General features: G+C 53.8%; 1 protein-coding gene across 2 annotated transcripts in view; it reads left to right on the forward strand.

The window, feature by feature from the left end:
- The window catches only part of LOC125945148 (transmembrane protein KIAA1109 homolog), a 303,684-nt gene that overhangs the window by 115,841 nt on the left and 165,729 nt on the right, over nt 1-22,114 (forward strand). For both annotated transcript variants that reach the window (XM_049666733.1, XM_049666732.1), the window contains exon 13: nt 21,532-21,781. In XM_049666733.1, coding sequence (XP_049522690.1) covers nt 21,532-21,781 — 250 coding nt within the window. The remainder of the gene's footprint in view (nt 1-21,531; nt 21,782-22,114) is intronic.

The raw sequence follows: 22,114 nt of genomic DNA on the forward strand, positions 1-22,114 counted from the left end.
GAGGAGGATCGTGTCATCAGGGGGGAAATGGGAAATGGACGTTGTGAAGGCAGGTGTATTCCGTCATCGAGTCGAGAGCAGCCGGAAGAATTGTATCAAAAGGTAGTGTCCTGTCTCGTCGATACAGAGGATAAAATGGATGAAACCCTGCAGAGTCGTGTCGAGAGGAATTGTGTGCAAACTTCACAAAAGGCAGACCAGTATCGCAGTCACAATAGTTAGGAAGAATGCAGTAGACTTCTATTGATTCGACTTCACTTAATTCAATTTTTCAGTTAATTCGATCTCGACCAAAGGTCCCGGCCAGCGCCCATGCATCCTTATGGGCCCAAACTTTCGTTATTTCGATCCTAAAATTGGTTTTCACCGGATAACTTAAATGACCAGTGAGCATGCATGCATCTGACCCTTAGAATGATCCCAATAGTGACTCTTTACTGGCAGTGTCTGTCTCGGCAGAGCTTACGGGACAGTGAATCCGTTGAACACACGTCATTTCCCATCGAAAACGCCAATTTTCGGCCTGCCCTATTTTTATCAATTACGGTATTTACCCCATTCTAACGCTTGCCTTTTTTTCCTAAGAAAATTGAGCCAAAAACGGCGTTCGGAACGTTTGTGTGCTTTGACACCTGACCTGCCCGATATACCCGCTGCAACCCGTGAGTGACCTCGCTTCTGTGATTTCGACACGCAACGAGGCAAGCCTATTTATTCCTTATTACAGAGCGGACTTCCCTCTGCAAGTGTTTCTTATTGCTCGCAGCAATAAACGTTGTTGAATTGTCTCGCTTGTTGCCTTATGCGCCCGAACCCTACGTAGCTGCGATTATACGGGCTACGGGTTGGGGAAGACCCCCACATTTGGCGCTACCAACGGGGTTCGAATTCGGCAACACGGCGAGTCTTTATCTGTTTTATTTTAGAGCTGGGAATACTGAAGTTAGAGGAAACAATGGCGACGGGCTTGTCTGACTACCCAGATTTGTTCATGTTGTCGGATGTAGCAGTACAAAATCAGAGACCTAGTGCTAACGCGGCGGCAGCTTCCGAACAAGCTGGTAACTTTGATTTTTAGTGTTTCACACGGAAAAGTCAGGATCGTGGAAATGCCACGTTGGCAGGGTTTAGGCCTGAAAGTAGGCGTAACACGCCGAGCGCCTCGTCGCTTCGTCCCGCGCACACAGAGGCACATATGCCTCTAAATAGTTCGACGCAAGTTGCGGATGCGTCCGAACCTTCGGGCTGTAGTATTCCATCGAGTGAAATAATGCTGCAGAATGCGCTGCAAGTCATGCAGAGCTTAGCCGGCGCCCCGCAGGACACAATGCAGGCCCCACTGCAGAGCGAACGACCACGAATTGGAGCAAGCGACCGCGGCATTGCGCGGGCTTCACCTGTTCTGCCGTCCCTCGCCGATCCCCGCCCGCTCCCAACTGGTTCCAGCGGTGGCGCTCCACACGCGGTGGTTTCCGGTGGGGGCAGGGCGCTGACGTCACTGTGCGGCCGCGCGTCGGCTGCTAGTTACTGATCGTGGCTCTCCTATCTCCGGGACCGGCGCAGGGTACGTACCTGCTTTCCTCTGGTCCGCTGACACCTTTGTGACTACGACTTGAGCTCGTGCACGATGCCTTTGCCCGTGCGGGGAGCATGTACTTTGTGCTGATCCTTTCCTTACGCTAAGCCGAGGAGCGGTGCCTAGTGCTCGCGCGAGGTCGTACTACGATGAGCCGCACTTGCCGAAAGCCCAAGTCAAAGGAGATTGCCCGAGCTCTCGCGACGCCAGAGCAAGTAGCATAGCCGCCGGGACTTTTCCTTGCAGCATGTCCCAGCTTGAGCCTGTGCTCTCGCAGCGATGTGCTATAGGTGCCTGTTTCCGTATTTTCGCCCTTGGTGCGGGGGACCCGTTTGGTTCCTCGCCGCGCGGGCGTTTGGGCAGTGCTGGTGCCGACGGATTCAATAAACGGTTTCCATTAACTCGGGGAATTACTGTGTTTTTGTGTGCTTCGTTCGGTAGCCCCTTGCGGCCTGAGCTCGCGTGCAGCTGTGCTGGAGGCGACGGCTGACGCAGTGCTAAGCTCGAACCCGCGGTGGTTGGTCTCCTGTGAGACACTAAGTACCACACTGGCGCCCAACGCGGATTCAAAGGCTCATTAAGCCTTTGTTTGTGCTTAGCCGAGTTAATACGCCTTTGCGAATTGGACTTGCCACGTTATGTCTGCTAGGCATAGTGACCTTTGTCCTTTATTAGTGCTAGCAGATGCTGCGTTGCTCGAGAACGGGGCCAGTGCCTCCCTTTAGCAGTGCACTCCTGCACCCTCATTTGTAACGACCTCCTGTGGGGACGGCAATGCCGTTAGGTACCAGTTCCCTTTGGGGCAGTAGCGTTGTTTGAGAACGGGGCCAGAGCCCTCTCCGAACAGTGCACACATTCACATTTGTCTGCCATGGCTCCCTTTGGAATGCCAGGCAGTGCTATGTCGCAGCGCTCCCGATCATCGGCTCCCTCGGGAGTAAACGGAGCGAAGCATGGAAACGGGGCCCTAGCCCCCTCCGACTATTGCCCGTTGGCTGCTTCTCAATTGAACAGCCAAAACTAGTGGAATATGCGGCCCCCTGTGGTGACCACAAATTTCGCTCATCCGTCTCCCTTTGGAGTACATTCGGTGGCGCCCAGTGGCATACCGATCGAGCACGCGCCTGTTTTGTCAATGCTGGCTGCAAGTGGCAGCTGTGAACGACAGCAGGCGCACCCCGCCTGCCTTTTGCTCTGGGGCCTTTTTTGCTCTGGGGATGAAAGCGCTGAGGCCAGGGTCCCTGTGGAAAGTGCGCCGCGGATCGAGTTGGACGACGGTTCATCCTTGCTCGACTGCGCCGCTAACACGCTAACGGCTCCCTTTGGAGCAGCGCACAGACACTGTTGCATACACGCCGCCGCAATTATCCAGGTGCTCTCTGGGGCAGTTAAAACGCTGTCGGCTGTTCCGAAATGCGCTCACCCCGCTGTACGGTTGGAAGTCTCTGTCAAGTGGGCGAGTGACACAGCAGCCAACTCTCAGGGCGGGGAAGTCCCCTACAGCATTTATTGAACCCTTATATAGCCGAGGATGCAGTCCGGCCATCTAGTGGTACTTCCGTACACTACATCCTCCCTTCTGTAAATTATCACAACAAAACAGAGGAACTCTTGATCCAGCACAAAACGTTATAGGTCAAGCCTTTTTGGTCTGCGGATCTTTCTGCCGAACCTAGAGACGCGTGTCATAGAAGTAGAACCGCGGGGTGCATCGGCAGTGGAGGTGCTTTCCCGAGGCGATGCGGTTTCCTGGTCTTGGGCTGCTCAATCAGCTCTAGGCGTTGTTGGGGACATGGCAGTCGGCGCCGCAGCGGGAGTTCCAGGTGGACTGGTAGTGCCTTCCGCAGGACATCCCGTCGTTGGAACCAGGTGCATACGGTTGTGCTGGAGTACACCCGTTGGAGTCTCCACCATGTAGGAGCGAGGGCGTTGAGCTGGCCCCATGAAGATTGCGGGGAAGTTGACGTTCCTTACCCAGGCCTGCTCGCCGGCCTGAAGAGGCCGCAGTTCACGAGCCGCGTGTCTTCTGTTGAAGTTGGATGCTTGGCACCTCCGGTTGTCTTGGTCAAGCCGAGTGAATGGTACCGACGGCGGCCAGGCAGGCTCCAGCTGGTGCGACGTCTTCGGTAGCCTGGTCTGTAGGCGCCTGCCCATGAGCAGCTGAGCAGGGCTCACTCCGTTTACCCCAGGGGTGTCCCGGTATGCCTGAAGTGCAAGGTAGGGATCATCCGCCTTCCACAGCAGGTCCTTGACCGTCCTTTCCATCCGTTCCACCTTCCCGTTCGACTGTGGAAAATGGGGGTCTGCTAGTGACGTGGTGGAAACCGTAGGAATCGGCAAAGGTGGAGAACTCTGTTGCAGCAAACTGAGGACCCTTAACGCTGTGTACCAGTCTCAGGATCCCGTGGTGCGTGAAGATGCTCTTGATGACATTGATGATAGCAGGTGCTGACGTTGAGCGCAGGCTGATGACCTCCGGGAAGTGTGACCGGTAATCCACCAGAAGGACGTAGTCCTGGCCGTTCAAATGAAAAAGATCTACGCCGACCTCTTCCTAGGGCCGAGTTGGAGTGGTTCACGGCAGCATGGGTTCCGAGCGCTGAACCTTGGTTTCGCCACACGTGGGGCAGTTAGACACCAGTGTCTCTATCTGGTTGCTGATGCCCGGCCACCAGACTGATTCCTGAGCGAGAGCTTTGCACCGGTTAATGCCTTGATGCCCATCATGAAGGAGCTCGAGCGTGCGGCTTTGAAGGGCGGACGGCATGACGATGCGGGACCCCTTCAGCAGTCCTTCACAGACGCTGAGGTCCCCTTGTACCTCTTCATGTGGAGAGGCAAGTGGGACTGCCGGGGCCAGCCGTTGGCGCAGTACTGCAGCAGCAGACTGCACACGCCGTCGTTGGCTTGGGCCTGGCACAGGTGCTCGAGCTGCGACGAGACGATGTCTGGGAAGGAGCGGCTCGGATCGAGACACAAGTCGCCCGAGGGCTGTGGAGTCCCCGAGACATGGTCGACAAACGTGTAGACGCCGAAGGCTTGGATCGCCGGGAAGCCCAGCAGCGGGGACCGTCTTGGTGTCTAGGACGTAGAGTTGAACTTGCCGTGCCATGACAGGGTAGCGACGTAAGTTCCTATGACCGGCAGGATGTTGTTGGCAGTGCCTTTCAACTCGCTCTTGGGGTCTTGAAGCTTCGAGGGGACGCCTGGAAACGTACTGGGTATGACACAAACTTCGGCGCCTGAGTACACCTTGAAGGAAAGTGGATACCCATAGACGAGCACTTCGCGTTCGTCGTGCAACTGCATGTAGCTCGATGGAGCTGGCAGAAGGCTTCGGTGTGTGCTTCCCGCTGCCGCGTTTCTTCTTAAGGCACACATTCTCGAAGTGGCCACTCTTGTGGCAAAAGTTGCAGGACGCTCTGCGAGCTGGACAGTCGGCGCGAGGATGCGATGTGCGTCCGCAGAATGGGCACAACTGCTGCGTTGTCTTATCAGAAGACGTTGGCTTTCCCTTGCGAACATGAGCGCCGTCGATGCGAGTGTGAGCGGCGTCGATGGCGAGCCTTGATGAATCAGCCGAGTCACGAGCCTTGCGTTCGTTATCGGCATCTTCATGTTGGCGAACGTGCATGATGGCTTCGTGCAACGTCAATCTCGGGTTCCGACAAAGCTGGTCCGAGAGCTTGCGGTCAAGCAAGTCCACGAGGAAACGGTCTTGGACAAGACGTTCTTCGATGTCAGGCGAGGAATAGTTGCAGCGTTTGACCATCGTTCGAAGCGCAGCGTAGAATGCATCGGCCGACTCACCGGGCTGCTGCGTATGGCGATGAAAGTGAGCTGACTCGTAGAGCTCATTCAGCGGGTGGACAAAGTGGTCGTTGAACACCTTTATGGCGACAACGTCCTTCAGATCCGCGTCTGCCAACGTGGTGGACGCGAGGACCACCCTGGCTTGAGGGCTCATGCAGTAGAGCATAGAGCGCACCTGGACCTCCGGCGGAGCTGTGTAAAGTCCGGTGGCGAACGAGTAGTCCTCGTACTGCAGCAGCCATGTGGGCCAGGAGCTGGGGTTGTCAAAGTCAAACGCCGGTGGTGGACGCAGCTGGGCCATGCCATGTAGAGACCCAGTGGCAGACGAAGCAGCGCGCGTTCCGGTAGAGCCTGTACCGGTGGCCATGGCGAAGGAAAGGTGACTTCCTCGACTGGCGGGGCCAGGGCGCGTGTGTCGAAGCCGCAAGTACGGGATCAGGCGAGACGCGATCCCACTTCTTATACCATGTCGAGCGGGTGAGTGACACAGCTGCAAACTCTCTGGGCGGGCAAGTCCCCAGCAGCATTTATTGAACCCTTATATAGCCGAGGATGCTGTCCTGCCATCTAGTGGTACTGCTGTACATTACAGTCCCGACCTACAGTGGATACGGTGACCTGCTCAGTGCCAGGGATTACTGTTACTCCCTCGCATGCTGCCAGAGAGCTCTGGGTTTGAACGATCAGGAGGTACTCGGATGCTTCGTCTCCGTTGCACTCACTGATACGGCGGCTAGGCGGTATCGGCTTTCCGGACACCGTGCAACAACCCTCAAGGCGTTTCGCGTGGAATTCCTGCATGAATTCCTACCCGCTGACTACGAGAGTAGGATGCGGCGAGAGCTTGGGCTACGTAACAGGCTCCTGATGAGTCACTTCAGGAGTGCGTACGGGCGATGAAAGACCTTTTCTTAGTCTCCGAGCCCAATGCCTCGAACGAGGAACGCGTCGAACGGGTGATCAGGCAGGCACATCCGACCTTTTCGGTGTACCTGGGCGGCAGCCTCTTCCGAAATCTGGAGGAATTGGCAGCTGAGGCAAAGCGCATTCAAGCTGACATTATCACGCCCACCACTGCCCGCCAGCGAGGCCCTTGAGCCGAGCTGCATGTGGAGAGGGCCTGAGCCCTTTCCCGAATGGCAACAACCCAGCCAAGCTGCCTCTGCGGCTACAAGCGGGGGTCCTTGGGAGCTGAGCGCGCGCGCTCTTGATCCCTACACACACGGGATGCGGGCAGCCTGTGCTGCACCACCGCCCAAAACACATGCGCAGGGACGCTCTTCGACCCTGGACATCATGGAGGCAGACGCTCATGATAACAGGCCCTTTGGCCAAGCGACGAGCCGACCCTGGCAGGGAGCTGAAGCCGCTCTGCCTCGGGAAAGATACCGCGGCGGAGTTCGGTGTTTTCGCTGCCAACAACGAGGGCACATAGCAAGGGATTGCACCGTGCTCAGGTCTCCTGTGAGGCCGGGAAATGGGAGTCCAGGTCGCTCGTGAAGGCACGAGTGACCGAACCTTTGCTTGTTCCCTCCGAGAAGCTTGTGTTGCTGGTGCACACGCGCCGTTTATTCCGGTGACCATTGCCGGCCGCGAATTTTCAGCGCTGCTGGACACGGGCGCAAAAGGCGTGGGCCATTCGGCTGGTGCCGCAAGGCTGTCAGGTGGGGAGAGCGAATGAGACGCACACGTTTCGTTCATCTCCTGGGGCTCAGTGTTCCTGTGATTGTCGGCAGGGACTTTCTCCTTAAAACTGGGATCGTTGTGGACATTGCGAATGGCGGCTATCGCGACGGTCAGTTCAAGTTGCTAAAACTGTTCATGAGCCCGCCGGCGTCCGATTTTGTTTGTGCAGATGAGGCGTCGGAAACGTGTCGGGTGCCAAGTTCGGGGGCAAGCGTCCAAGCTTGGCGCTCGCCCGCTCATGGTTTCCTTTGGGATCCAGAAGCGCGGCACGAACCTTGTCGCGCGCAGAATTCGGTGGCAGGCCCCTGCACTATGCGCTTGTCGACTCACAATCACCATTGGGGTAGAGCGACATGGCACGAAGAGGCACCACATCCTCTGTCCACCAACGTGGTAGCTGACGCGCTATCCCGTGCCCCATTGCCCACCTAGAGCTTTTTTCCAGGTGCGACAGCTGCTGTCGGTGCCTTTGCGCCAGCTAGTGTGTCGGGGGCGAAACGAGCAGAGAGAGGCGAGTCCGCAAGCGGGCAAACCTGTTATTCTGCTCTCCAGGGAAGCAACGTGCCGCAAAGCATGCGATCGGGGGAGCTTCTCGAAAGCGCACCCATGATGCCGATGGCTGCAGTCCTGAGTGGGGACGTGACCAGCCTCCCCTTTGGGAGAACTGGAATCGCTTTCAGCAGGCAAGAGCTACTGAAGGCCCAGCAAATTGATCCGTTTTGTCGCGGATTGAGCGACGGTCTTAGGGAGATGGAGCGCTGAGACGCTTCTAGTAGTGCAGCAGGTGCAGAGGGACCGGAACCAGGGTGTTTCGCTGGGTCCCCCGCGGATTTATATTTGCTGGATCATGATGGGCTCCTGCTGAAATACATAGCCACCGAGGATGACTCTGTGCACCTGTTTAAGGTGGTTATCCTCAAAAGTATGAGAAGCGCACTGTTGCGATGTTCTCATGACGGACCCTTGGCCGGTCATTTGAGTTGCTCTAAAGTTTTTGCAAAACTAAGCCAAACTGTGACCTGGCCTGGCATAAAGCATGACATTTTTCGCTATTGCCGTTCCTGCCACATCTGTCAAATGGTGAAATGAAGGGGTGGCAAGCCGCCCGGGCTGGTGAAACCAATCGATAGTGAGCGTCCGTGGCAAGTGGCCACCTGCGATCTTATGGCGCCTTTCCCCAGGAGTAAGCAGGGGTTCACACACCTGATGGTAGTCGTTGATCATTTTTCTAAATGGGTGGAACTGTTTCCGCTTCGTAAAGTGACAGCGCGAGCTGTGCTGGAAAGGCTACAGGAAGTGTTTTTGTTGGTTCGGCTTTCTGAAAAGACTGATTATAGATAATGCGTCCTATTTCACCGGTCGGGTGTTTGGTGCTACGTCCCGTTACCTGGGAATTAATCACTGCACCACTTCGCCCTACCATCCCCAGTCCTATTTGACGGAGAGACTCAATAGAACTCTCAAAGCAATTTTATCAGCCTTCGCCGAACGTCAAAAGGATTGGGCAGACTAGTTGAGTGAGCTCGCATTCGCAATCGGAACCTCCGAGAATTCTCGACTAGTTTCTCTCCTGCCATCCTCAATTTTGGAAGGGAGTTGGCAAATCCGATGACCAGTGTCATGCAATGCCAGCTCTTGGACGAGGAAGCGCCGGCAGACTGTTCTGCTTACGCTTCAGCACTTCGGGACAGGCTTTGTCGGGCTCTCTGTTTGGCATCGGCCAGGGCCCAGCAGAGGGCTCAATACGACCGGAAGCATCGCCATCTTTCATTTAAGGTATGTGATCTCATCCTGAAGCGCAAACATGCTCTTAGCGACGCGACCAAGGGGTTCTCAGCCTCGCTCGCTCCTAAGGGGCTTGGTCTGTACTGAGTAGAGAAAGTTTGGTCTCAGCTCGCGTAGTTGTTGAAAGATACCCCTTTGGGAGAACTCAGCCGTGCCCATATCGTCGACCTGAAGGCCTTTGCGTCACGGTCCGACGAACTCGCGCCAGTGCCCAGTGGCATTGCGCGCAATCAACGGGGCACACCCGGGGCAACAGATGGCATTCGGACCATGCACAGGTACAGTCTGAAGGAGCGGTCACCTGGTGGATTTCACGCCAGACGGCGGACTTTTCGCCAACCGAAGGCCCTCAGTAAAATGCGTAGCCTCAGTGGGCTAGCGTCTTCATGGCCAGCGCACGAAATGCAGCTGGTCCCAGCCCAGCTTATTGCAAGTATTGTTATGCAGTATTTTAACAGTGTGCATTTTTTTTTCTTTTTCTCGAGTCTGCCTGCTGAGGGTAATTTTTTTTTTTTTATGTTTCAAAGTGTGTTTAAATTTCGGGTGTACAGCCTTATACTTTAATTCATTACATGTTTGTTTTTAGTTGACCATAACTGTTGAACATTTTTGTTTTTCTTGTTCTTTTCTTATTTCTGTCTTTTTTCTTTGCCGAGAAGGGGGTTGGTGATTTGCGTGGTCGTCAGGTGCAGGGGGGGAGGCAATGGTTCCTTTGACTCGTCGGTGCGAGGGGGCGAAGAACGCTTTGCGCTTTCTATGGCGCGGCGTGTTGTGGATGGCGATGGGCAATGCGGTGTTTGGGAGTGTTGCGCAGCAATGGAGAAAACCGCAAGGAGTGTGTGTGTGCGTGCGTGTGTGCGTGCGTGGTGCCTATTGCTCTTTAAAGCAACCAGAAGTCGCACCAACTGCTGCATCGGATCGACATAGACGCTGAAGGTGGACGGGGTCACTGACCCTCTGATGTCAGACCAAGAGCCTGGCTTTCTGCAATCACCGCCGCCGTGCAAACAAACGCCTTGTAGCCATGGTTGTGGCTGGCCATTCATCCTGGCTACGGCGGCGTGGCCAGCTGACCTGGCAGTGTTCTGCCCCATCCGGCTGGAGTTCGGGACCGCCACCACCACGAAAGCAACAACTCCGATCTACCAACAGTGAGCCCGTTCCTGCAAGCAAGCCTTCCTCGAAACTCGTATGTCTTCGACCACCGCCATAGCCACAGAACTTTATGCGCCGTTTCCGCTTCGCACTTTGGACAATGTCCCGCGCCAGCAGCCGACTATTTTGTTAATATTTCTTCCCCCACTTTCGCTGTGTTTTTTTTTTGCACATAGAGCGCAGCATTTTTTTTTTTACCACGATCCTTGTATATTATTATTATTATTATAGTGTATGAAATGAAAGTGTTTTTGTATGTCGGAACGTGGTGTTAAAGAGTACTTGCTGGGCTGAGGTTAGCATTTAGCTTGTGCATGAAAGACTCAATTGTCTTGGGTGCATAAGCCCCTACTAGCTGTTTCGCCAGGCTGGTTGGGGGGTATTTAAGGAGAGGAGGATTTTGCCACCATTCTTGTTTTTTTATCGTATTTTATTTCATAATAATTTTTATTTATTATTATAGTGCATGAAAGTGTTTTTATATGTCGGAACGCAGTGTTAAGAGTACTTTCTTGGCTTAGTGACTGAGACTGACTTGCTCACGCGCAACGGTGCTGGAGGTGACGGCTGACGCGGCCCTGTGGCTCGCTAAGCTCGAACCTGTGGTGCTTGGTCTCCTGTGAGACACTAAGAACCCACAAGGTATTCCACTACAAAAATTTAACTGCAAGCACTACAGTTGGGCTTGCCAGCCTGCAGCCACTGATGTTCCGGTCTGGTTTCCATCGTCATTTCTCTCAAAGTCCAATGAGAAGGTAGCATCCGTGGACTTCTTGCTGCTCAGTCCATCGATAAAATCAGCTGCAGATGCAGCGGAATCACGAGATTTATGATCTTTCAAGCACGCGTTGTGCCCTTCGGAGGCGGCCATTTTTGCTTTCTACTTTGATGATTGCAAAACTTTGTAAGTGCATTCAAAAATCACTGCCTGGCAGGAAAGAAGTGAACTGCTTAGAAAATAAAAATATGGTTCTCCCTTTTCACATCCGATGGTGGAGTGTGTCCATGAGCGGCGCTGAAGGTCTCAAAAGTGGCATTTCAAACCATCGATAGCGGGCTACTGATGCCCAATGGGTGGTGCTGTGAGGAAAGAGTTATTGAGCTGAGGGAGAGGTTGTGCAATGTCTGCAAAGTTGCTCATGAACCTGCGGAAATATCAGCAGGGATCCACAAAGCTTCGAACGTGGTTCATACATTTCATCACAGGAAAATTCTTGACAGTGTGAACTTTTCCAGGATTGAGATCATTCACAGCAAGTTCTCGGAGACTGAAATCACCTTTGGATGAATTGAGCTGTAGCCCTGCATTGCAGAAAACTGTAAGAATTTGGGACAGACGCTCAAGATGTGCAGCAAAAGTCAATAAGAAAACAATGACGTTGTCGAGGTAGCACAAGCAGATCGACCTCTTGAAAGCTCGAAGCAGAGAGTCCACCACACATTCAGAGGTAGCCGATGCATTGCATAATCCTAAGGGCTGGACCTTGTACTCATAAATGCCATCGCGCATAATGAATGAAGGCAGTTTTTTCTTGTTCCATGCAGGGTGTCTACCAACCGGGAAAATCGGGAAAACAGGGAAGTCTCAGGGATTTTGAATATTCTGGAAATACTCTGGAAAAACTCAGGGAATTTGTGCCTCTATCAGGGAAAATTACTAAATTAGCTGTAATTTTACTGAAAGGAAACGAAAGTTGCGGTAATGGAGGGGGAGGGGAGGCAACGTTTAGCTGCGGCACCAAATGTGTAATAATATAAAAATGTTGTGAGGCGAGAAGGTGGTAAAGACTTAGGATACTGCTCGACGAGTGTCCCGTTCTGATCTCGTGGAAAACCTCTGAGCCGCCCTCAGCAGCACTGGCAACAGTCACCAACGCCGTGCATGTTCGGTGCGAACACAGGCAAAACGCCGATGGCGTCGACAACAGTTCTGCGCATTGCTGGTGCTGCTGCATGTCCAAGTTTATACAGCTTATAAAACTACTGTCCTTACTCCGTATAGCTTGTGGGAATCCTCGGGTCCCATAACCGCCGCACGGGCGGCCAACGTCGCGTCAAGCGCATGCGTGCCAGGGAGAGAGGGGAAAATTTCCTACTGCGGGCGGCGCGCGGGAATCGCAAGCGCTATCAGCGCCACCGGGTGGGTCACGTGAGATCCCACTGATATCGCCCGGGTCTCTTTGGTCTCCAGCAAGCGGCGCCGGCGGAAGTCTCCGCCGTCGCTCCCGTATTCCCGCACGTGGTTAGTCAACCGCGTTCTTGCCACGGCAAACGCCGCGGCCGTCCGTATTCCCCCAGTTGGTAAGTCGGACGCGCTTCTTTACCTAGTGTATTATTCTCTTCGAGGGAACCCTCAGCGATGTCAACTATAGCTAGCTGGCCTGCTCGAAGTGTTAGTTGCAGTCGTAGTAAATGCTTTCCGAGTGTACACGTGGTTGTCGTCTATTGTTTCCTCGAGCTTGTACCGGACCGCGGTTGATGCGCAAGCATGCGCCAACCGCGGGGCTCGGTGTGTCGAGGCAGAGGGCCGTTGGCATCCCCCCATATCCCGACATTTTGGCGTTCCCAACGTGGTGCAAGCTCTTGGAAAACGGGACGACGATCTGTTCGGACCAGCGTTAGGCCTCAGCCGAAGGCGTGATTGCTAGCTAGATCTGTGTGTGCTTTCTTGAGGGCGAGTTAACGCTGCGCCAGTGTCGCCGAACTCGTGTAGACGCTGAGATTTGCAGCAAGTTTTCTTTTAAGAGTACGCCCGAAGCGAGTGAGTGCAGCAGCCGGCGCGGTGGTCGATTTTCCCTGTACATATGTAAATAGCCTCCTTTCTGTATCTTTGGCTCTGGGAACTGGGCGCCGGAAACGCTGGCTAGGACGTCAGCCGGCCGCAGTCCCAGGAGTCTGCTCGGAAGCTGCGTGTTGAGCAGCGAGCGGGGACCACTTAGCTAGGCCTGCATCTCCTCGCGGCGGCTCATTGGAAGCCTTTATGGGTCTTTTGTGGCATTGGTATCCGTCATGGACGCGATTAGGCCTAAGGCTCTGCGGAGCTGCCGGTCGCATGTTCGAAGACGACCATGCCGTGACATTTAGCGGGTGCAACTGGATTCGCTAGTTCTACTATACTCGCCGAACGGAGAAACCTCGTTCGAAATAGAAAGCTTATTTTGTTCAGATGAACTCAATATGTTGCGGGCGGAATAACCGAAATCTCGGGGGACCAGAGAGCGCTTTGTTCATACGAGCATCGCCCACTTTCGCGCTTTATCGGACTGGAAAAATTCGGTCGAACCGAATAACTTCATTCAAACGAACTGGATTGTTTTTTTTGTTTTTTTTTTTCTCGTTGCCGCATAAAGCTATGCGGTAGACGATGTGGGGTCTCACATGTGCTCTTGGGACAAAGGAACGACAACACAGTAGTGCAAACAATCACAAGGGCATTTATTGCACCTTTCATACACTAATACATACTAGCCGAATTACAACCAATAGAACATTCACACGGGCGCGCGACAAATCAAGGAAGTCCGACTCACCGCGACCCGATAGCGAGCGAATACGTTCGCCCCATGCTATGACACCATCGCCTAGTTGTTCACGTGTACAGTCACGCGAACGGTGGCACGCTCGAACGATCCGTGTTCGTCCATACCGGTGTCCTGCTCTTAGCCTCGCGCGAATGTCGCGCGAAGCGGGCCGGCGCACGCGCGAAGCGTCCGTGCGTGTTGGTCGCCGATCCTAAGCCAAAGAGAGAGCGCCTCCGACCTTTTTCTCCCAAGTGACCTCGCCCATCGGTGGCGTTAGCATCGCGACACTAGCGCCATCTCTCGCAACGCGCCGCAACCACCGCCGGGCTTAGCCACGCAGAGAAGCCGGACTACAGGAGACATGCGGGGAAAACAACATCAGGGGACGCGTGAGAGTCGCGCATCCCCACATCCCTCCAACCTTAAATCACTACACATACGCCGGCGAAACATGTCGCAAGGCCTATCAACGCGCGCGTCGCGAACAAAAGTTAGTACATGTGACAGTGGCGCCGCCGAGTTAATGTCCACGCGTTATCCACAATGTGCGAGCCGACATTGACTCTGGGGTTCACCGCTGGCGTCCGTTGGTCACAGCACCACGTCTGCAGATTCGATGGCACGACTCCAGCCCAGGACTCCGGAAACGGCGACGCAGAAGTCGGCACGAGCAAGCGCCGCTCGCGCCCTGCTGACGAGAGCCGCAGTAGCCGTTGGTGACTGCCGGCTCTTTTCCCAGCCGCCGAGGGTTGCGAGCCGGACATTGGCGGCCGCCGAAGTCGCTGCGCCGAATTGACCACAGGCATCTCCAAAGCCTGGGGTAGCTCGATTGTAGTCTGGGGCAGCAGCGCTGACGATGTGCAGGTGACAGCAAACCAGGGGTGACTCCGCTCACGCTGCGTACACTCAACGCACTCGACAAACACTAAAGTAGTGCAAGGGAGAGGAATTCGGCATACGCATCGCCCACGTGGTACGATGTTCAATTCGGCTAGCAAAATTTCGGGTGGCATTGCAGATGCTAAGTTCACGTGAACAAAGCTTGCTTTCCTGAGTCGAACGAGTAAGTTCAATTCGTGCTAGGCGAACTAATGAGGGAAGCAATGTGCGACATCTCAACACCACGGTCCACCAGGTTGTGTCCCTCAACGTGCGACAGGCGGCTTTGTTAAGCCTTAGGCCTAATGCGTCGCTACTTTGACAACAACCGGCATCCAAAAAAAAAAGAAAACATCACCCAAAATGGGCACAGGAACAGGCAGCCGCGAGGAGACGTTAGCTCTGTGAGGTGGTCCTACTCCGCTCGGTGCACACAGCATCCGAGTTGACGGCGCCCACTGCCCCAGACGGTGTCGGAGCGCCCGGTGCCAGGCCGCAATACCAGTCAGCCCGTAGCGGCACCCGTGGCCCGCGGCCACCCGGCTCCCTGAGCCTCGACTTCCGAAGTCAAAGAGATAGAAGAAGCTATTTACATAAGAAATCCGGACCACCCACGAGGCTTCCGTACTCACTCGCTTCAGGCTTGCCAATGCTCCGCGGGCGCTAGGCCTCGCTCTCCCAGGATGCAGACCACGTGGCTCTCGTACTGACGAGTGTACTTCAAAACACTCGCGAAAAGACTTAGCATGTTGAAAAGTTCAAACACGCTACAGCAACCGTCGCCTCGCTCAAGAAAGCACACCGCTGACACTAGCGATCAAATTCCACGCTAGGACTACGCTTCGGTTGAAACATCTCGAACCGAGCAAAACTGCTAAAATTATCGTCCGATGCCCCAAGAGCCCCACTTTGGGCAGCCAGATGTGGGGTCTCACATGTGCTCTTGGGACAAAGGAACGACAACACAGTAGTGCGAACAATCACAAGGGCATTTATTGCACCTTTCATACACTAATACATACTAGCCGAATTACAACCAATAGAACATTCACACGGGCGCGCGACAAATCAAGGAAGTCCGACTCACCGCGACCCGATAGCGAGCGAATACGTTCGCCCCATGTTATGACACCATCGCCTAGTCGTTCACGTGTACAGTCACGCGAACGGTGGCACGCTCGAACGATCCGTGTTCGTCCATACCGGTGTCCTGCTCTTAGCCTCGCGCGACGGTCGCGCGAAGCGGGCCGGCGCACGCACGAAACGTCCGTGCGTGTTGGTCGCCGATCCCAAGCCAAAGAGAGAGCGCCTCCGACCTTTTTCTCCCAAGTGACCTCGCCCATCGGTGGCGTTAGCATCGCGACACTAGCGCCATCTCTCGCAACGCGCCGCAACCACCGCCGGGCTTAGCCACGCAGAGAAGCCAGACTACAGGAGACATGCGGGGAAAACACTATCAGGGGACGCGTGAGAGTCGCGCATCCCCACAACGGGTGGTTCAGCATCGTGTCAGACGGCCGACGCTGCGGCGGCCTCTACTGCCTTAATTCTAAGTGTTTGTGGAGTGCATTTGAGCGACTTTGCAGAACGAGTGAAGCCGCCTCGACTTGCTATTGCTGCCATGGTCCACGTCCCTGCCTGCTGTCTCGGCCCCTCCCTATTCGCGGCCCGATGCAGCAGCACATGGCAGCCAAAATGAGGGAGGCCCACCATCATACACTCCCACGAGGATGCGTCAGTGCGAGGTTCATTGAGCCGGCGCGCGCACCGCTTCGAGAAAGTCCTGACCCACTGTTCCCGGGTGGACATTGCGGCGCGCATCTTGAGGGCAAGCCATCTTCAGCCCCGTCATCGTCAACCACTGTGACGGCTGCCACATGTGGGCGGCCGCCACACAGAGGACTGTGCTGCCTATCAACGTGGATTCGGACATTTCCTGCCGGAGTTTACCATCGCATCTGCCCGGATACTTTGTCAATGCCGTCGTTCCAGCGATTTCTCCGCCGTAGGGCTATATTTAAGAGTGGAGGGATGTGGGAATCCTCGTGTCCCATAACCGCCGCACGGGCAGCGAACGTCGCGTCAAGCGCATGCGTGCCAGGGAGAGTTGGGAGAGGGGAAACTTTCCTTTCGCAGGCGGCGTGCGGGAATCGCAAGCGCGATCAGCGCCACCGGGTGGGTCACGTGAGATCCCGCTGATATCGCCCGGGTCTCTTTGGTCTCCAGCAAGCGGCGCCGGCGGAAGTCTCCGCCGTCGCTCCCGTATTCCCGCACCTGGTTAGTCAACCGCGTTCTTGCCGTGGCAAACACCGCGGCCTCCCCGTATTCCCCCAGTTGGTAAGTCGGAAGCCCTTCTTTACCTAGTGTATTATTCTCTTCGAGGGAACCCTCAGCGATGTCAACTATAGCTAGCTGGCCTGCTCGAAGTGTTAGTTGCAGTTGTAATAAATGCTTTCCGAGTGTACACGTGGTTGTCGTCTATTGTTTCCTCGAGCTTGTACCGGACCGCGGTTGATGCGCAGGCATGTGCCAACCGCGGAGTTTGGGGTGCCGATGCAGAAGGCCGTTGGCATCTCCCCTTATCCCGACAAGCTCTCTGCTAATTTGCTATCGCAATTGATGCTTCACCTTTCGGGTGAAACTGCGACATCTTTTTTTAACATGCTTACTAAAGAGTGACAGCATCAGGCAACATGGTGTGTGGGGTCTCACTCGCGCTCTTGGGACAAAGGGACGACAACACAGTAGTGCAAACAATTAAAAGGGCATTTATTGCACCTTTCATACACTAATACACGCTAGACGAATTACTACCAATAGAACACTCACATGGGCGCGCGACAAATCAATGAAGTCCGACTCACCGTTTCCGGATAGCGAGCGAATATGTTCGCCCTATGTTATGACTCCATGTTATGACTCGCCCTATGTTATGTATAAGAATCGGGTTGAAGATGAATATACAGAAGACAAAGAAAATCTTCAATGGCCTGGCAAGGGAACAAGAATTCAGGATCGCCAGTCAGCCCCTAGATTCTGTAAAGGAGTACGTTTATCTAGGTCAATTACTCACAGGGGACCCTGATCATGAGAAAGAAATTAACGGAAGAATAAAATTGGGTTGGAGTGCATACAGCAGGCATTGCCAAATCCTGACTGGGAGCTTACCACTGTCATTGAAAAGAAAAGTATACAATCATTGCATTCTACCAGTGTTAACATATGGTGCAGAAACTTGGAGGTTAACAAAGAAGCTCGAGAACAAGTTAAAGACCGCACAAAGAGCGATGGAACGAAAAATCTTAGAAGTAACGTTGAGAGACAGGAAGAGAGCAGTGTGGATCAGAGAACAAACGGGGATAGCCGATATTCTAGTTGACATTAAGCGGAAGAAATGGAGCTGGGCAGGCCATGTAATGCGTAGGATGGATAACGGATGGACCATTAATGTTACAGAATGGATACCAAGAGAAGGGAAAGTCAAGGTCAACAGAAAACCAGATGGGATGATGAAGTTAGGAAATTTGCAGGCGCAGGTTGGTATACGCTAGCGCAAGACAGGGGTAATTGGAGATCGCAGGGAGAGGCCTTCGTCCTGCAGTGGACATAAAATATAGGCTGATGATGATGATGATGTTATGACACCAACGCCTAGTCGTTCATGTGTACGGTCACGCGAACGGTGGTGTGTTCGAGTGATCCATGTTCGTCCATACCGGTGCCCTGCTCCTAGCCACGCGTGACGGTCTCGCAAAGCTTGGATTGGCGCACGCGCGGGACGTCCGCTCGCTCACCGATCCCAACCCAAAGAGGAAGCGCGTTCCACCTTTTGCTCGCAAGCCACCCCGCCGTTCCGTGGCATTAGCATCACGACACACGCGCCATCTCTCGAAATGCGCCACAATCCCTACGCCCGCCGTCGGCGCTTAGCCACGCGGAGAAGCCGGATTGCAGGAGACGCGAGCTATGCGGGGAAAACAACGTCAGGGTACGCGGGAGAGTCGTGCATCCCCACAGGTGTCAGCCCGTCTTGATGTAAAAGAAAGTTCCATTTCACTTAGGGAATTTAGCAAAATCACTCAGGGAAAACCTGGTAAACTCGGGGAATCTGAATATGTCAACTTGGTAGACACCCTGTCCATGTCGTCAGCTGCAATCTGCCAGTACTCAGAGCTAACTTAAGAAAGTAAAGAAAAATATTGTTACGATTGCGTGTGTTTTTGTAAGAGATGAATTGATAAAATGGGGCCACGCCGACACCGAGCCGTTACAAATACAAGTGCACTTCGTTCTCCGTCCTTGCCGTAGCTTTAGCATAACACTCCTCTCTTCACAGACAAAGCCCGCTGGGCGAGTAACTGTTACGTCCATTCGGAGTCACGTGGATGACAGCATTTCAGGCGAGTGACGTGAACAAGCTGCTTCTTCTTAGACCGGTAGCTATTGGACACGAGACGAGCAATCGAGTAGGTTACATCACTTATGCAATCGCTGATGACGAAAGGCCGGGTGTAACGAGCCAGAAACTCGGGCAGTTCGTCCACCTCCCCGATGCCTGCAGGAAAGCAATTAAACTCGGTGTGTCGCTGCTCGAAGCCGAAGTCCGGCGCGGCGGCCGGGACTGCTCATGACAACGAAGCGTTGCATCGCCCCTCAAAGCCAGCGCAGGAGTCTACCAGGCCAGCACCTGCCCAGGCACCTCCTACCCCTAAGAAGCGGTTGCCTTATCGGAGTGCGGCGACGTGGACTTTCCAGCAGGGACAGGAAGCTCTTGTGGCTTTCGTCTCCGCTCGGCGTTGGCGGGACCAGCGGAAAGTAGAGGTCGGAATGGCGGCTTGAGATTACCACCGCTTGTTCCGGGGCCGCACACTCTCGGACCAAACCCAAGCGGCTGGCAATGCGGTAAAGCCAGCGGACCATGAGGCAACCTTCTGCGACTCGTGTGGGGTGCTCGTCGTGCACCAGGCAACGCATGAGCGGACAATGTGGAGCAGTCGGCTCAGCAACCTAACGCAACTCTGGCCGCGCAGCCCGCCTTGCCCCGGAATCGCTGCACTCAGTTGCGGCAGCCCTCGTTGTTGATCCGAGCTTCACTGCGGCCATTGCGGCGGCGGTGACGGCGTCGAACCCGACTGTGAAGGAGGTGAGCTCTCAGCTGGAACACACGGTCGACTCGCCTGGGGACGAGGAAGATATGGCATCCGGGCCACCGACCATGGACTTCAGCTTTCTGGACTAAGTGCAGTGAATAAAGGTGACAGTTGGTCATGCAAGTGTCGCGCTCTTTTTGGCTGGCTGTGGTCTTTAGGAGGGGGAATGTGGGGATCGAGGTGCCTTAACACACCTCGTCCCCAAGCTCGTGCGTGACACTTAGCTCGATCTCCTGGAACCGGTGCCATAACAGCAACATGGCGGACATAGCTTGCAAGCCGGACCTACTTTCCCGCGCAAACCGTGCTTCTCCCCCCCAGGATTGGACTTGCCCCCCCGAGAACTTGTCACCAGTACGCGCCCCTATTGGCCTCCTGCGTGGCGGCCCCCGGGCACCCTCTCCACCTGAGCTCTCGTCCGCTGAGCGCTTCCTCGCCGCGGTAGATGCTCACAGGCCCGCAACGAGGTGGTTACATGAGACCTTTGTTCTCGCGACTCCTCGTTCTTGTGCTTGGCGGACCGCTACCCGGTTAGCCCTAGCGCAGTGGGCGCGCATACTCGATCGGTCTTGCGGTGAGCCTTAGCCCGTAATCGCCGTGACTGTCGCGCTGTGCTGTATCTTGGGTGTATAAACCCGTGTTGGTTGGCAATCTGACTCCGGAGCCTTTTCTCTGCGCCGTTTTGGAGAGTCGACGAACCCTGCCGTAGCGCCTTTGTGCGTTGCAGAGTGGAGGAGCGTTGTGCCCTTTCCTGACTGTCGCTCGTAGAGTAAGCCCTGTGCAAACCCATCTCCACACACCCTAAGAGGAAGCTTTCACTTGAGGCGAACTCCAATTTTTCAGTTCAAATACAGTTAAACCTCGAGATAAGAAAATGAAATAATCGGCACTTTACTTTGTTATATTTAAATTTGGCCTTTTATGAAAATAAATACAATCACCGGCTGATATTTCTTACATTGAAGGGGCCGTAAAAATTTCTGCATCATGGGGCAATTGGAAAAAACAAGTTGCAATGAAAAAATTAATTTTGTTGAATTTGAGATTTGATAACAAAAGACACAGTTTCATGCCACGTTGATGTCTTCACATCGTAGTATGAAGTGAATCCTGCAAAACTTTTGTCTTCATTCCCCCGCTGCGGCTGGTGATGTTGCCTGCAATGGGACAATGCTATCAGCAGACTGCTTTCCACACAGTCCAATGAATGCACCATCAAAACTTGTCAAATGTGGCAAAGGAAGTGTTGATTTAAAATCACATGAAATCAAGATGACAGGGGACAACCCTTTGGTCACTGCCGCATATTTGTTGTAAATTTGGGACCTTGCGCGAGCGTGTCATGTCCGAGAAATCAAACGATATCTGGTATGATGTTCAAAATTTTGGTAGCCGTTATACATTGTTTCCAGTATTGATTTTATGAGTGAAAACGTCATAGTTTCACCCGAAAGTCGAAGCATTGATAACGATAGCAAAGTATTAGACAACGAATGAAAGGAGGTAGGGGGGGAAACTGTTTGGCCACGCCCACCTTTGTGCCGCGTACCCCGCATGGCACACCTTCGTCACATCGCATCGTGTGCCTCTTCCTTCTACCCTCTCAGCGATGTCGGTCGGAAGGGTGCAAGAGAGACGGGAGAGAAACGAAAAAGATGTGCCGTGAAGGGTGCCCAGCATTAACACGAGTGTGGTGATGTGGCTCTCGTTCTTTTTTTTTTCTTCGATTTCGCGTTGTTTTTATTTTTGGTGCATACACCCAGTAGCCGCATTTAATTGTTATAGCCAATAATGTGGAATTGGCACATTTTAGCAAGCAGTTTATTTAACCGTAGAACACTCACTGCATGTTAGAAAGAAAAGGTGTTATATTTATGCAAATGCAGTGTTTCCATGTTTAATCAGGCAGATTTCTTTGCATTCATCGGCTGCACCGCCTAATGCTTGTGAACTTAATTTCGTGCAGCAAGGGATGGGTGGAAGTGGTCTCAGTGCCCATAGTGGCACTCAGCCTGCAGTATACCTACCACCCCATTCCTCCATTGGACTTCGCACACCCACTGGATTTTGATGTGACCACACCTGAAAAGGAAGAGCTGCTGCTTTCACCGATCCGCCCACCCAAAAAGCGTGCAGTACTGGTAGCACCAGATGACTTTGATCCAGGTTCCATGACACCTGATGTTCTTTCACTGGAGCTGGAGATTGGACCTTCGGTAAGTCCTTTCACTGTAAGTTAAACACTTTTATCAACATGTGGGTCGTATACTGTATATAAGTTGTGCATCCGACAACAAAGCTCCTTGTTTCCTTTCTGCAGTTGTTAAAAACATTTTTTGATTCACTGGGTAAGTGCTTCTACATGCTTTTGAGTCAAACCATTCTAGCCCCAGCCCTCTTACCATTTGACAACTCTTTATGACAGACCTTGATCTGTGCATAAAGGGTTGCCAGTTTGCCAGTGGTTAAGAGCTTCATCCATTCCACACAACAAGCCGTCAAGTTTCCTTCAAGTGTTGCCCATTGTGCCTTGACAGCTTACTGTCTCA

This window comes from Dermacentor silvarum, chromosome 4, assembly GCF_013339745.2.
Source record: "Dermacentor silvarum isolate Dsil-2018 chromosome 4, BIME_Dsil_1.4, whole genome shotgun sequence".
Taxonomy (NCBI): Eukaryota; Metazoa; Arthropoda; class Arachnida; order Ixodida; family Ixodidae; genus Dermacentor; species Dermacentor silvarum.